Source organism: Orycteropus afer, unplaced genomic scaffold (genome assembly GCF_000298275.1).
Source record: "Orycteropus afer afer isolate SDZICR_OR568_19922 unplaced genomic scaffold, OryAfe1.0 scaffold00141, whole genome shotgun sequence".
In the NCBI taxonomy this organism is placed as follows: domain Eukaryota; kingdom Metazoa; phylum Chordata; class Mammalia; order Tubulidentata; family Orycteropodidae; genus Orycteropus; species Orycteropus afer.
This window is the reverse complement of record NW_006921728.1, coordinates 5,090,551-5,104,754: the sequence shown is the minus strand read 5'-3', so window position 1 is coordinate 5,104,754 and position 14,204 is coordinate 5,090,551. Positions and strand designations below refer to the sequence as shown.

Sequence of the window (14,204 nt, the reverse complement as noted above, 5' to 3'; positions counted from 1 at the left end):
AAACTTACTTTTAAGCATCGGAACCTCTTTTCCAAATGAGACCTTTTATAGAATCCAAGTAAACCAAAAGCCTGGGGCCCGCCTACCCACTGTCTCCTGTGTGGGTTTGGTGGTCTGACCTTTTCCCTACCTCCCTCCACAGTGACTCCTGTAACCACACTGGAAACCACCTGTGCCACATAAGAGTAAGAATTGGGCAAGCCACTGAACCTTGAGACTCATTTCTTCATCTGCAGAAGGTAGATGAAGTGTGGAACTTTTAAAGGCCCCTTCAGCTCACCTTCTGACCCCTCTTTCATCTCTAGTAAATTTGAAAGATGGGCTTCTACTCATAGTTACAGAGACAATGAAGCACTCTACTTTTTAAACTCATAGGCACATCATTCATCTAATTTACATTTTTATAAAGATGTACAACTCCAACAAACTATTCCAAATTAATTATATAAATTTTACTTTGGAAGGTTTTTGAGTTTTTATTATATTTTTGAAAATATGTTGGTTATACTATTTGAGTTAGTCGTATATTTTGACTTCTCCTCCAGAGAGCACACATTCCTCAGAATGCATCATAAACTTTTGAATAATAAATACCAATAGCCCAATAAATACAATGATACTAAAAAATACTAGGGAGAAGGGAAGAACTATAAAATGGTGTGTGTGTGTGTGCATGCACACACGCACGTGCCATTCCTTTTGTAGCCACACAGGCATGTATCTCCTAAAGTTCCCCTGAGGGGACTTTGGCGTGAGAAAAAGATTAGCGTGTCAGGAGGGCTTTCAGTTGCAGGTGACTTTAAGATATCTCTTCACCTGTCCTGCCTCCTCCCATGAGCTGCCTCCCTGGCTTTCTCTTCTGTGAGTCATATATACTGTGTCCCCTGGGTGAAATCTCAGGTCATCCTGCTTCCTGAAATGTGTTCTCTGGCTAGGGTATATGAGTGGAGTTGTATCACTCTGGTAACAGGAATAGGCCTGATACAAATCTCCTGTAACCATCACTGTAGTTACATTTATTGCCACTTGTCTTTGGTTATAGTGCAGTGTCAGGAACCAGGGACAGGATGGGCTGGACTCTGGTAGGGAGAAGTACTTTCGGTACCCCTGGCCAGATGTGGAGAGAGCCAGCATTTAGGAAGGATCCTAATATCCTGGATAGCTCAGTGAGACACATTGTCATGTTGGGTCTCTGGGGTTTTGATCTCCCAAGCTCCAGACAGATCTCTTGGATATTCTAGAGAGAACCCCTTGGTTTCAAGGATTGTGAGATGTCATCTTTTGTCATTTTTGTGGAGAATATATACAGCAAAACACACGCCAACAGTTTCTACATGTACAATTCAGTGACATTGATTACATTCCTTGAGTTATGCAACCATTGCCGCCCTCTTTATTTTATTTTATTTTTTTATTGTGATTTGGGTGAAAGTTTACAGAGCAAATTCATTTCTCATTCAACAGTTCATGTACATTTTGTTTCATGACATTGAGTACAATCCGCATAATGTAACAGTTCTCTTCCCACTTCCTGCCTGTGATTACCTTCTCCCAGTGTCCTTCTTTCCTGTGCATTCCTGCCCTCTGAGCTATCTCCCTGTGCAAATGCTGCCCTTCAATCTCCCATGGTTGATTGTTCTAAGTAGTGTACCTGCCTGGTGTAATTGTTCACCTTGTAGGCCTATCTATTGTTTGGCTAGAAGCCACGGGAGTGAGTTCAATTCCAGGCCTGAAGGGTGGCTAGGGAGCATAGTCTTGAGGGTTTCACTACTCTCTCTAGACCAGTAAGTCTGGTCTTTTTTATGATTTTGAGTTTTATTCCACATTTTTCTCCCACTCTATCCAGAGTCTCCTATTTAAATCCTTTTCCAAATGGTTGACAGTGGTAGCTGGGCACCATCTAGTTCTGGTCTGAGAGTCATGTAGGCTGAGGTTTACATGGTCCACTAGTCCCTTGGACTAATTGTTTCCATGCATCTTTGATTTTCTTCATTCTTCTTTACCCTGGACAAGGAGAGACCAATTGTTGCATCTTAGATGGCTGCACAAGCTTTTTATTAAGACCCCACTCACCAAAGTAGGATGTAGAACAGTGTTTTTGTGTACTATGTCATGCCAATTGAGCTTTCTGTCCCCCTACTTCCTGGAATGAAATGTTCCTGAGCCTGTGGGCCTAGCAAATCACTCCCTCTGGGTGTTTGGTTGTGGCTAAGAAGTTACCTTAACTTTGCTCCCTATTAGCTGTGTTATATATATGGACATTCTTCAGCACATACAAACACATATGTAAAAAGATCATCTTCCAGATTTATATATGGTCATAGAAATACTCCCTTTTGCCTAGACATGCCTGATTCCAGTAACAAATAGATAAGTGTTTCACTGCTACTTGTATGGTTTTCACTGACCAGTTTTTTCAGAAGTGGTCAGCCCCGTCCTTCTTCCCAGTCTGTCTAAGTCTGAAACCTGTCCACATGGGTGACCCTGCTGATATTTGAAATCCTGATGACATAGCCTCCAAGCTCATGCAACATGCAAGCTACCACAGTATGACACACTGACAGACAGGTAGGTGGTCCAGGCAGTGTTTTGTTCTGTTGTACATAGGGTTGCTATGAGTCAGAGCTGACTTGACAGCACCTAACAACAACAACCACCTGATCATTTAGCCTGTCTTCCTATGTATCCACCCACAGACTAATGTTAGTTATTACTGATAATGCAGTATTGTGCGTGTGAAAGGTTTTGCCTTTGTTGTTCACCTCTTGTGCACCTCTCTGTGTCTTTTTTTTTCTTAGTGTTATGGTCTCACTCTCCTTTTCTGAGTTGCTCCTTCCCATACATAAACTTTACTGGCCCCTAGGGTTCCTATCTAATCTTTCAAGTTGCTGTTTTCAATTTGATCCTGTACCAATAGTTCTCAAAAGAGCATAATCCTCAAAGCAGACATTGTTTACTAGTTTAGCCAAACAATTGTTTGGTTTTAAGATTTCAGAGGATATATATTTTTTAAGGTTTAAACATTATCTTAGAGCAGTAGCTTTGGAGGTTCATCCAGCCTGCATGGCTCCAGAAAGTCTAGATAGGTCCATGAGAATTTGAAATTCTGTTTTACATTTTTCCCCTTCTGATCAAGATTCTTTTGTAGACAGATGTCATCTTTTTTAAGGAGTAGTTTCATGACTTCTTGTGTCTTCTTTATTTAGTGACAAGGCAGGTCAGAGTTAGGGGCTACTGACCAAAAAGATTCACTGCCATTGAGTCAACTCCAATTCACAGAGACCCCCACTGGGCTTCTGAGGTGGTAGATCTTTACGGAAGTAGATTGTTCCATCTACTATATAATCAACTTTATTGAGGTATATAATTTACATATAATAATTTTTTTTTTTTTTTTTTAATGATAAAAATCTGTTCTTATAAGCCCAAAGTAGCAACTCTCCAGTAAGAGGTCAATAGCCCAGCCCATGGTCATGGATCATGGGGAATCCTAAGCAGACTTTTTCTCCCTTCCGAGGCAGTTCCTTCCTTTCTGTATAAATTGTAGCCACTTCAGTAGCCCCTCCTCAGAAGGAAGATTGGGCGGAAGGAAGATTGGGCAACATACTTCTGTAGAGATACTACCTAGGAAACCCAAGGAGAGGTTATTATGAGTCAGAACTGACTCGATGGCAGTGAGGTTTTGTTTTGTTTTGTTTTCTGGTAGCCCCTAAGGAGCTCTAGTGGTATAGTACCTAAGGCATTTGACTGCAAACCAGAAGGCTGGTGGTTCAAACTCAGCAGCCGCTCCACAGAAGGAAGATGGAACAATCTACTTCCGTAAAGATCTACCACCTCAGAAGCCCAGTGGGGGTCTCTGTGAATTGGAGTTGACTCAATGGCAGTGAATCTTTTTGGTCAGTAGCCCCTAACTCTGACCTGCCTTGTCACTAAATGGCTCTACTGTGCTCTACTTGTGCCCCCGGCCCCTGAGCCGTGGTCAGGAAATTGTCACAAGCAGAGAGTTGGATGATCATGGGGTTCACCTGCATTACCTTTTTCTCAGTTGTTGGAGATTTGTGCTGCCTGTTGTCTGTTGCTTGAAATTAATTGTCTCACACATAATTTGACCCATTTTAATAGTTCTTTATGGCAGAAGAGCTAGTCTGGTGCCAGTTACTCTATTATGGTCAAAAGTGGAAATCTTTCCCTGTGCCGTTTGTGCTGAGCTTGTGGAAGCCATGGTTTATGGCCAGACTTGGAGAGTGGTCCCTTAGAATATCAGCTTTCCCCTCACCATTATCAGGCAGCTCATCTGCTAGTACAGTGGTTTTCATGTTACTAGGCTTGAGAATCATTGTGAGAAGTATTGTTCTAGGCCCCTTTATGCCATCGGTAAATGGCTTGTCATGTCACATGTCACATGTAACCCTCAGCATCTTATCTCACTGTATATAAGAATTAAGAAAAAGGATATGAATAGGCTATCGCAGTAGAGGAAACACAAATGACCAATATGTACATATTCAACCTCAGTGGTAATTAAGAAAAAGAAACTAAAGAGAACAAGAGATTCCCTTTCTTACTTATCAAGTAGAGAAGGAGTTAAGGTGTTTGATTATATAGATTGTCACTATCATAAGGAAATAGATGCCCCCTATGTTGCTGTTTTAAGGTGGGAATATACATTGATAAACCTCTTTGGGAGACGATTTGGCACTATATGTTGAGGCAAAAAATGCACAAGCCGTGATTCAGCAATTTGCCTTCTAGGCAGCTCCTTAGAGAAATAGCGTGCCCAGGAGTTGCATGCAGAAATGCTTATGAGAGACTATTTGTAGTAGCAAAATGTTGGAAGCAAGGTAAAGGACCATGGGGGTGGGGGTTGTACTATTCTATGAGCTAGAGGTATATTTAACAACATGGATAAACTTCCAAGATGTGTTGTTGACTAAAAGGTACACAGCAGTATCAACAGCATAGTATCACTTATGTAAAAGTCAGCACACACAAAAAGCATTGGGTGATTTCCCTGCTGCATTTATATATGTGAGTACCCGTTAAACAGGCCTGGAAGGGTACCCACCTAGCAGTGGTTTCTTCGGGAGATGCCAAAGGACTTTAGAATGGTAGATGATGGTAAAGGGGGACTTGAGTCTTATCTGTAATGTTTTGTTTTTAAGGAGAATATGTTCATCTGTTACTTGTATAATTTAAAGTTATGTAATTAAAAAACAAAGCCTGGTTCATGTGTAAACTGAGCCAGCTGCTCCCAGCCAGACAAGTGACTCTTTCCCTTGTGTTTGGGCACTGCAGGAAAGCATGCAGTCACACCTGTGTTTAGCCCTAGTCTCAGAGCTGTGGAAAGAATTGTGGCTCTGAGCAAGCACTGAGCACAGCTTTGGTGATGGTCTAGGAAGCACTCACACTGTCTGTCACCCTGAGGCAGGCAGGGGCCTAGAGCTGTTTGTTGACTGCCCTTGGGGACAGTGGCCTTTTCTCATACAGGCTCGAGGGATGGAATCCAGAGGAGGGTGGACTGTGACAGTGAAGGTCTTCACTTGTCTAAGTCTGGGGTGTCACTTGGCATCCTCCTTCTGTTCAAAATACTGGACACTGGCTCCTGGATTAGATCCAGTCTGTTTAAGTTTTGTCAGTGACCTTTTTCTTGGTGCCACAGGGCCTCTGTATTCCGAGTTCTTTCTTCAGCAGCCTTCCTGGCAGGGGGGCCTGAACTTGGGCGGGCTGGCTCAGCACAGCCTGGTAGTGGGAGTGAGGCAGCCACAGAAATGGAGCCAGGCTGGGGCTGGTTCATCTGCGGAGGACAGATGATCAAAGCCAGATGCACGGCCCGCACTCCTTCCTGCTCAGGACTCCAGGCAGCCGCCTGTCTTCCACTTTGGCAATCTGTACCTGCCTCACAGCCAGCCAGCCACCCACCCACAAGAGGGACTTGTCCCTGTTTTTTCTAATTAAGCCTCCCTTTATGTTACTGTCTTTAAAGGAAGTATGGTACAGAAAGGCACTATCTAGACCAAACCAAAGAATCAAAGTTTTACTCTATACAGAGCTTTAATTAATTTTAGCTTTTTAGGAATCATCTGATTTTCCTGACTGACACACAGAAGTTAAATTCTTTAGGGAGCTCCCCAGTGGAAGAATCAAAGACTTTTTAGAGCCTAAGAATCCTATAACCACGTTCCCTTCAGCTTGTTGCTGCTTTACAGTCTCCCCTCCCTTGTTAAGTCACAGAATTACTGTGAATCTAGGTCCATGCAAAGATGGTCAGCCCAGGAGCAGATGAACCACATATGAGTAATTGGCTATTATCTGTCTAGACGCAAATAGCATCTTGTATAGTTTTTTTTTTAGGAATTAAAATTAAAAATGACTCACTGCTATGTTACAGAATCTGTAGATATAGAATAAATGGATTATTTTTTCTGTTTGAACGTGGGGAAAACAGAAGCCAAAAGAGAATTTTGATGTCAGTGGGAAACAAGTTCTCTTTTCTGTGATGGTCCCACTTGTGCACTCATTCATTCAGTCATTCATTTCATCATTCTTTGTATAAACACTGACCAGAGGCCCACTGCATACTCTGCACTGTGCTAGGAACTGGGAAATGGTGATTAGCAAATTGCAGGGTTCCTGCCTTCTAGAGCTTCATCGCCTGGACTTTAGTCAAAGAGTCATCTAGATAATAAACTTAGAAACAATGGAGAGAAACAGCCTAGGGGAGCTGCTGGGTGATAGGAAAGTGAAGGGTGAGCACCTGATCCACGGTGGGGGTACAGGTGAGGCTGCAACTTTGGGGCTAAGTCCTAAAGATGAGCAGGTGGTTACTGAGCCGAGTCAGCCAGGGGTGGGGGATGGCAGGAGGGACTGAGATGCCAGAATAGTCGGAACCAGAGTGGGGCAGTAGCTCAGGAAGAGGCTTGGGAGGGAGGAGGTCCAGGGCCTTTTTTCAGAGTCGATGAGCCATGCCAGTGACTTGGGTCTTTGTCCCCAGGACAGCAAGGAGCCATTGAGAGCTTTGCCACTAAGGAGTGACGTGATCAGAATTGCAGGTTGCAAAGATAGCTCTGGCTACAGCTGCAGGACAGCGCTCCCTTCTGATAGAAGGACAGGTGTAGGTGGCCCATCCAGCACTGGGATGTAGCCCAGGGAGCTGTTGGAAATGGCATGGGGGTGGGGGTGATGGAAGAACTGGAGACAAAGGACATGGTGCATAGGTGGAGTATAACGGGGCAGGGCGGGAGTGCCAAGCATGGATGGAGCAGGGGCCGTACTCCCTGCCCCCAGGAACATTCGTTTGAAGCAGGAGGGAGTTTGAAGGCAGGGTTGGATGGCTATCATGAATCAATTTTGGACATGTTGCTTGTAGCCCTTGAGGTGACCATGAGAAGGGTCCAGAGTCTGATGTGATTATTCCTCTTCCTTCTGTCCACACCATGAAGCATTTCTCAAGTTTGGGAAGATAAATGAGCTTTTACCAAAGTGAGCAATTTAGTGTTCTCTGTGACAGGGCAAAACATAATGAAGATGTATTTCACTTTCAGTAAAATGGGGGAAACAAAAAGCCCTATTTGAAACTTGTACTTGAATTCTCTGCACTTCACCATGCCTGTTTCTTATCCAGGCCAACTACACCGACCCCCAGAGCAAGCTGAGGTTCAGCACCATTGAAGAGTTTTCCTACATCCGGAGGCTGCCATCTGACGTTGTCACCGGCTACTTGGCCCTGAGAAAGGCCACGAGCATTGTCCCCTGAGCCTTGAGAAATGGAAACAAAGTGGGAAACTGCTTCAAAGGCAGAGTTGGCCTCACAATTTTGTTTCATGGAAACACTCGTTCTGCTGTCAGTCTGAAAATGCCAGTGCTGTGCCTTGGAAAGAATGTTTGGCTTTAAGGTTTTTTTTTATATATGTTTTTCCTCCAAGTGTGATACTAAGTTATACTTCAGTTGTTGCTCAAGTAAAGTTGTTTGACAATAAAATACAGTAGAATTATGGTTTTAATTTAACCAAGTGAGTCCTTGAGTTTTTGCTTCAAAGTTGTGACCTCTCTTACACCGCATTTAAAGACCAAAGCTAGTCTGAGCACCAGGGCTGGGCTGTCCCTGATCCTGGGGACTCCGTCTTTAGAGCATGTTAGTCTTTCTCTTTGATCGGAACACTTGGGAGAGATCCCGAATGGAAAGAGCGGGGGAGCTTGCCCTGTGCTGCTGGGCCAGTCCTCACCTTTGTGCCTCAGCTTTCAGGTCCGCCTCCACAGCCCTCACACCCCTTCTGGAAGTGTTGGGTCCCAGCACTGACACTGTCTTCATCCAAGAAGGGCTTCGTCTTGCCCTTTGGTTGCACTCTGCCCCACAAAGCTGGTATTTGCTTCTGTACCCTGTGAGAAGAGAAGGCATTTCCCTGAGCTACATTCCTGTGCTATTCTGGGGAGAACAGTGGACTAGTCCCTGGAGATCCTGAACCAGGGTTTTCTGGGGAGATCAAGGTCCTAGGCGCCCTTTCTTTCTGGAGAAAGCCCCTCCCCCAGCTGCTTTGCAGGCTTAGATTAAACACAAAGCAAGCTGGAGTCAGCCAGAGAACAGCACTGGGCAGGTGACAGCTGCCTGGAACTTGGCTTCCTTTCCTCCGAGTACAGTGTAATTTAGCACCTTCACAATCACAAGCAGCAAGAGCTGGAGGGGTGCCAGGCAGCTCCCTGCCCTCAAAGAGACCTGAGGTGATGGCCAGGAGACATGGGGAACCTTTCCCGATCCTGTCATCACTGAAGCATCTGAGCCTCTGGTTCTCAAGCTTGATGGAGCCTCAGAATCACTGGAGAGCAAGTGGAAATAGATGACTGGGCCCCACCTCACAGTAACTGATTCTGTATAGGGTATATGAGTGGGAATCCAGTCGGTGGTGGGTTTGGTTTCTGGGGTGGGGCCTGCAATACTGTATTTCTAACAAGTGGTGGTTATCAAGGGACCAGCAAGAGACCTGCTGCTGGATGCAATTGAAGGTCTTTTCTTGGGTTCCGGATCTTGCTCCTGCATTTTCTGCCAATAGTCAGTTTAGGAAAAACCCCAGCTTCCCTTCCCATGAAAATAAGCAAGTGAGCCAAGGCCCTTTCCTGCTTTGCTTCCACCTTCAGTGATAAAAAGGGAACGTGGGGTAGGTCCTCTGGGCAATGCCCAGAGTCATTTCCAGCACTGCTGGGTACCACCTCAGACTCCAGGACAGGGTCCAGGATGAACAAGGGAGTGCCTGTCTTGCACATGTCCACTACAGAAGGCACACTGACTCACTCCTGCAGGCCTTTCTCAGTGTTCCGTGCACTCTGTCAGAATCACGTGGTGACCTGTTAAAATGCAGGTTCCTGGGTCACACCCTCAATGTTTAGACTCAGCCAGTGGGGCCCAACAATCTGCATTTCGACAAATATCCGAGTGTGAATATGACGTACAGAGGTGCGAAAACCACTGCCTTCCATGGACAGAAGGAAACACCCGCATCAGACACATCACTCCTTTCTTTGCTGGTCCCTGCCAGCCTTCATCTCGCCCTGCCTTCCTCTTTTCACTGGAGACCTGTGAGTTCCAAAGGTCAGGTCGCTTCTCTCATCCAAGCTCCAGGGACCTAGGCCCAGCCAAACCAAGCTTCAAGCTATAAATGTTTCCAAGAATGAGTGCTACAGGTTTTGGAACAGACAAGTTATTGATTCTATCTTACAGAAAGTAGCCCTTGTCTGTGCTCTAGGCCAGTGGTCCTCAAACCTGGCTGCACTTTAGAATCATCTGCAGGGAGGGGAGACAGGGATTGGGGGATTTGGAAATACTCAAGGACCTGATTCAACTAGCCTGAGTTAGGCTCTAGGTTGGAATAGGCATTTTTAAAACTCCCCAGGTGATTCTAGTGTGCGGTCAAATGTCGGAACCATTGTTTTAACTACAAAGAGTATTTCACATGGAGTATGTTTTCTTATTCCCAGGTCAGCTGGCTCTTTCCATCCCAGGGCCATAGGCAGTTGGAAGATGGTTCCTTGTGTGTGTGTGCATTTGTGTGTGTATTCAGAGTTGCTTTGTTTTCTTCACAGCCTCCCTGTGCTTGAGTCGGAAGGACGAATGTCATTGCAGACTCCTTCCTCTTCCGTCTTTATTCCTGACGTTCAATCACCCCCCATGTCCCTTTCTTTCTTCTCTTCATTTCTCACACCTTCCCTCTCTCCTTCTATCTGCCCCTACCCCACACACTCACACATACACACTATATTAGCTCATCACCTCCTACCTGGACATTTGCCATATCCTCCTAATTGTATTTTCCAATGCAGTCTGGTCCCCTCTCCACTGCTTTCCACTATACCTTTCCATGATTTTGGATGAACACTTGACTTTCCTCATCATGACATGTCCACTGGTGATTTGTCTCTGGTACCTTGTCAATACAGGCATTGGCCTATACAGTCCAAAGGATAAACTCAGCCCATCTTAAACAAAACAAGAGTTAGCTGGATTCAAGAAATCAGATTATTCTATTATTGGGCACAGTTCAGAACTACTTTAATGCTGGAGAGCATCAGTGTGGGTGAGGATGACCCACTTACCCCCATCTCTCAAGTGAAAGCATGCATTCTTCCCGATTTTCAATGTCCTTTGTAACTGGTTTAGTCTCTAATGGAGGGCCAAAAGTAGCTTTGAGAACTCTCTAATTTCTGAATCCATAGCCATTGGAAAGAGACATCAGACACTTGATACTGTTGTCAGACCTATAACTATGAGCTGAGATTGTTTAATTTAGGGGGAATTATGAGTAGGGAAGGAGCTCTGGTGGCATAGTGCCTAAGGCATTTGACAGCTAACCAGAAGACTGGCAGTTCAAACCCACCGGCCACTCCTCAGAAGGAAGATTGGGCAATCTACTTCCATAGAGATAACGCCTCAGAAACCCAAGGAGGAGTCACTATGAGTCGGGACTGACTCAATGGCAGTGAGTGAGTGAATAAACGGAAAGAAAAATTAGTGGTATATGAAACCTGGCCCTTATCAAATAGAAGGCATACCTTGAGGATGGGCTGCAAATGATGTCTTCTACCAGATGTATATACTAATTACGTACTGCCGTTGAATGGCTGGTGGGTTTGAACTGCCAGCCTGCTATTTAAAATAATGTTGTATCCAGAGGTAATATGTGGGCCTTAATTGAATCTTTATTCAAACAAACCCTAAAACATTTTTGAGATAACAGGAAATTTGATAAATTTTGATATTTGATGATATTAAGGAATTCTTATGAATACTTTTAGATGTGATAATGATCTTATCTTTTAACAATCATTCAAAGAAAGAGTTCATATCTTTTAGAGACATGTACTAAATATTTAGGGATGGAATGATATGATGTCTGGAATTTGTCTCATGATAACATGGAAGAGAGGAAGTGGATGGGAGAAGTGTTGAAGTAAGATTGGCCATGAGTCAATAATTGGTGAAACTGAGCATTGGATACATAGAGGGTCATTATACTATTGTTTATGTTTATATGTATTTGAATAAAAAGTTTTAAAAAATCACGTTTTTATTACTAAAAATTATGATTAATTTTTACCTGAAATCAGTGCTCTGCATTAGATTGAAACAGCCTATAGATACTGAAAATTTGAATGGCATGAGGTCTTGAATAGAGGGAATACCCAATACCTGAAGCATTTCACAAAGAATGGATTGGAAGAAAAGAAACACAAGGCAGATGAAGTTGTCTTTTAAATGTTCTTAGTAGAAATCTTCATTATGGGTTCAGTTGTCCTGCTGGGCTGTAAGAGTATTTCCTGTGAAGAGGTGAGAAGGCTGTAGGAGTGGGAAGACAAAAACTTGATCCTACAGTTTCTTCTGGAGTATAAGTAAACCACACTACAGTGGGTTCGGGATGCATTAGAATGGTTTGAGAAAATACATATTGACCTACTTTCTGATGAAATCCTCAACATTTATATATCTACACAGAGAAGAAAACTAGTTCACCAAAGAGCTAAACACACTGACAAGATTGTTTGGTCCAAGGAATTGCTTTCACCCAATTTCAAGTGGATTTATGCTTTTGTGCTTATATTAAGGAATTGACGGAAGTAGACACAGCCTTATAAGAAGCTCATTGCATCAGAAATGCTTCCAGACCCTCTGCCCTGTGGGGTGAGCTTGGTTCATCACTCAAGCATGGAGCCTGACAGCCTAGATTTGAAACTCATTTCTACAATTGACTAACTGTGGTCTTGGGGGAGCTCTGGTGGCTTAGTGGTTAAAGCATTCAGCTGCAAACCAAAAGGTCAGGAGTTTGAAACCACCGGCTTCTCTGCAGGGGAACGTTGAAGTAGTCTGTTTTCCTAAAGATTATAGGCTTGGAAACCCTCAAGGGAAGTTCTACTCTGTCCTATAGGGTCTCTATGAGTCAGAATCAACTCGATGGCAGTGAGTTTGGTTTCTGTGGACTTGGACAAGTTACTAACTTATTCTTAAAGTTTTAGTTTCCTTATCTGTGAAATGAGCACCATGATAGTCTCCACCCCACATGATTGTCAGGATCAGATAAAAAATATTGGCCTAGCATTTAACCTAGTCCCTGGCCCACACCCCCAGCAAACGTGAATTGTGATCATGGACCTCCCTCTGATCTCTTACTAAACAAAACCAAACTCACTGCAGTCGAGTCAGTTCTGACTCATAGCGACCCCTCCTTGGGTTTCCAAGGCAGTATCTCTACAGAAGCAGATTGCCCAGTCTTCCTTCTGAGAAGTGTCTTACAGACAGACAGATCTTTTTCTGAATTACAGACTTACCTCTTCTGATTATTTCTCTGGCAGCTAGGACTGTTAGATCCAAATTTGCAGCCTACTTGTAATCATTGAGGATCTCTAGTAGCACAGTGGTTAAAGCATCTGGCTGCTAACCAAAAAGATCAACAGTTTGAACCCACCAGCTGCTCTACAGGAGAAAAATGAGATAGTCTGCTTCTGTAAAGATTTACAATCTTGGAAACCCTCTGTGGCAATTCCACTCTGTTCTGTACGGTCACCATGAGTTGGAATTGACTTGATGGCAGTGGGTTTGTAGTCACTGAATAACATCATATGACAGGTATTTCCATGTACTCATCTCATTGCTGGCTCTGTTAGTGTTTTCTGTGTCTTCTCCACTGCTTACTTTGTCTATTTTGTCCACCCTTTAGTCTGTGCATTTTTATAAGTTAGCTTAACTTTTCTATGGGACAAAAGAAGGAGTGGATAATTAGCTAAATAAAAGAAGCTAATAATCTGTGAATGAGACCAGGAGGAGGAGAGAGAATAAAGGAGTCATGAGGGTGGATGGTAAGGACTCTGATGAATGAGTAGGAATGTAAGAGGGAGAAAAGGACCCACTGGACCTCTTTACAATCATTATTGCTTCATTCTTTCTTTGGTATTCATCAATTGTCCATTTCCCTATAATAAGGAGCCATAAAAGTTTGTTTTTTTTTTTAATTTTCCCTCCCCTTCATTCCCATTCCTGGTAACCATCATATAATGTTTCTTTCCATGTATAAATCTTTCTTTGACTTTTTATAATAGTGGAGCTATGCATTATTTATCCTTATGTGATTGACTTATTTTGCTCAGCATATTGTCCTCCAGGTTCATCCAGTTATGAGGTGTTTCACAGATTGTGCATTACACTTTAACACTGCACAGTATGTATCATAGTTAGTTCATCCAATCATCTGTTGAAGAGCACTTAGGTTGTTTCCATCTCTGCAATTCTGAATAGTGCTGCAATGAGCATGGTGTGCATATGTCTATTTGTGTCCTGGTTCTCATTTCTTTAGGATATATACCTACTGGTGGGATTGCTCGATTAAATGGTAGTTCTATTTTCAACTTTTTAAGGAAGCACCATACCACTGTTTGCCCCATTTTACAGTTATACCAGCAGTGTATAAGAGTTCCAATCTCTCCACACCCTCCCTCACTAGCTGTGGTGGTTATGTTTGTGTGTCAACTTGGCTGGGCCTGGTTGAGTGGCTGGGCAACTTGTGGTAGTTATTCTCCATAATGAGACTGGCAGTCAACTCCATGGTGGGATCTACCACAAGCAGCTGAGGATCTGCCTTTAGGATGTGGTCTGCTTCCCACATATAAGAAGCAGCTTTAGGAATGGTCTCTAGCTTATGGCATGCTTGAACCCTGCATGTAGCCAAGTC

General features: G+C 43.6%; 1 protein-coding gene across 1 annotated transcript in view; it reads left to right on the top strand.

Moving 5' to 3' along the window:
* INO80C (INO80 complex subunit C) overlaps positions 1 to 7,753 on the top strand; it is a 33,275-nt gene extending 25,522 nt beyond the window's left edge. The window contains exon 5 of the mRNA XM_007945654.2: positions 7,622 to 7,753. Coding sequence (XP_007943845.1) covers positions 7,622 to 7,753 — 132 coding nt within the window. The remainder of the gene's footprint in view (positions 1 to 7,621) is intronic.
* Positions 7,754 to 14,204: the final 6,451 nt, after the last annotated feature.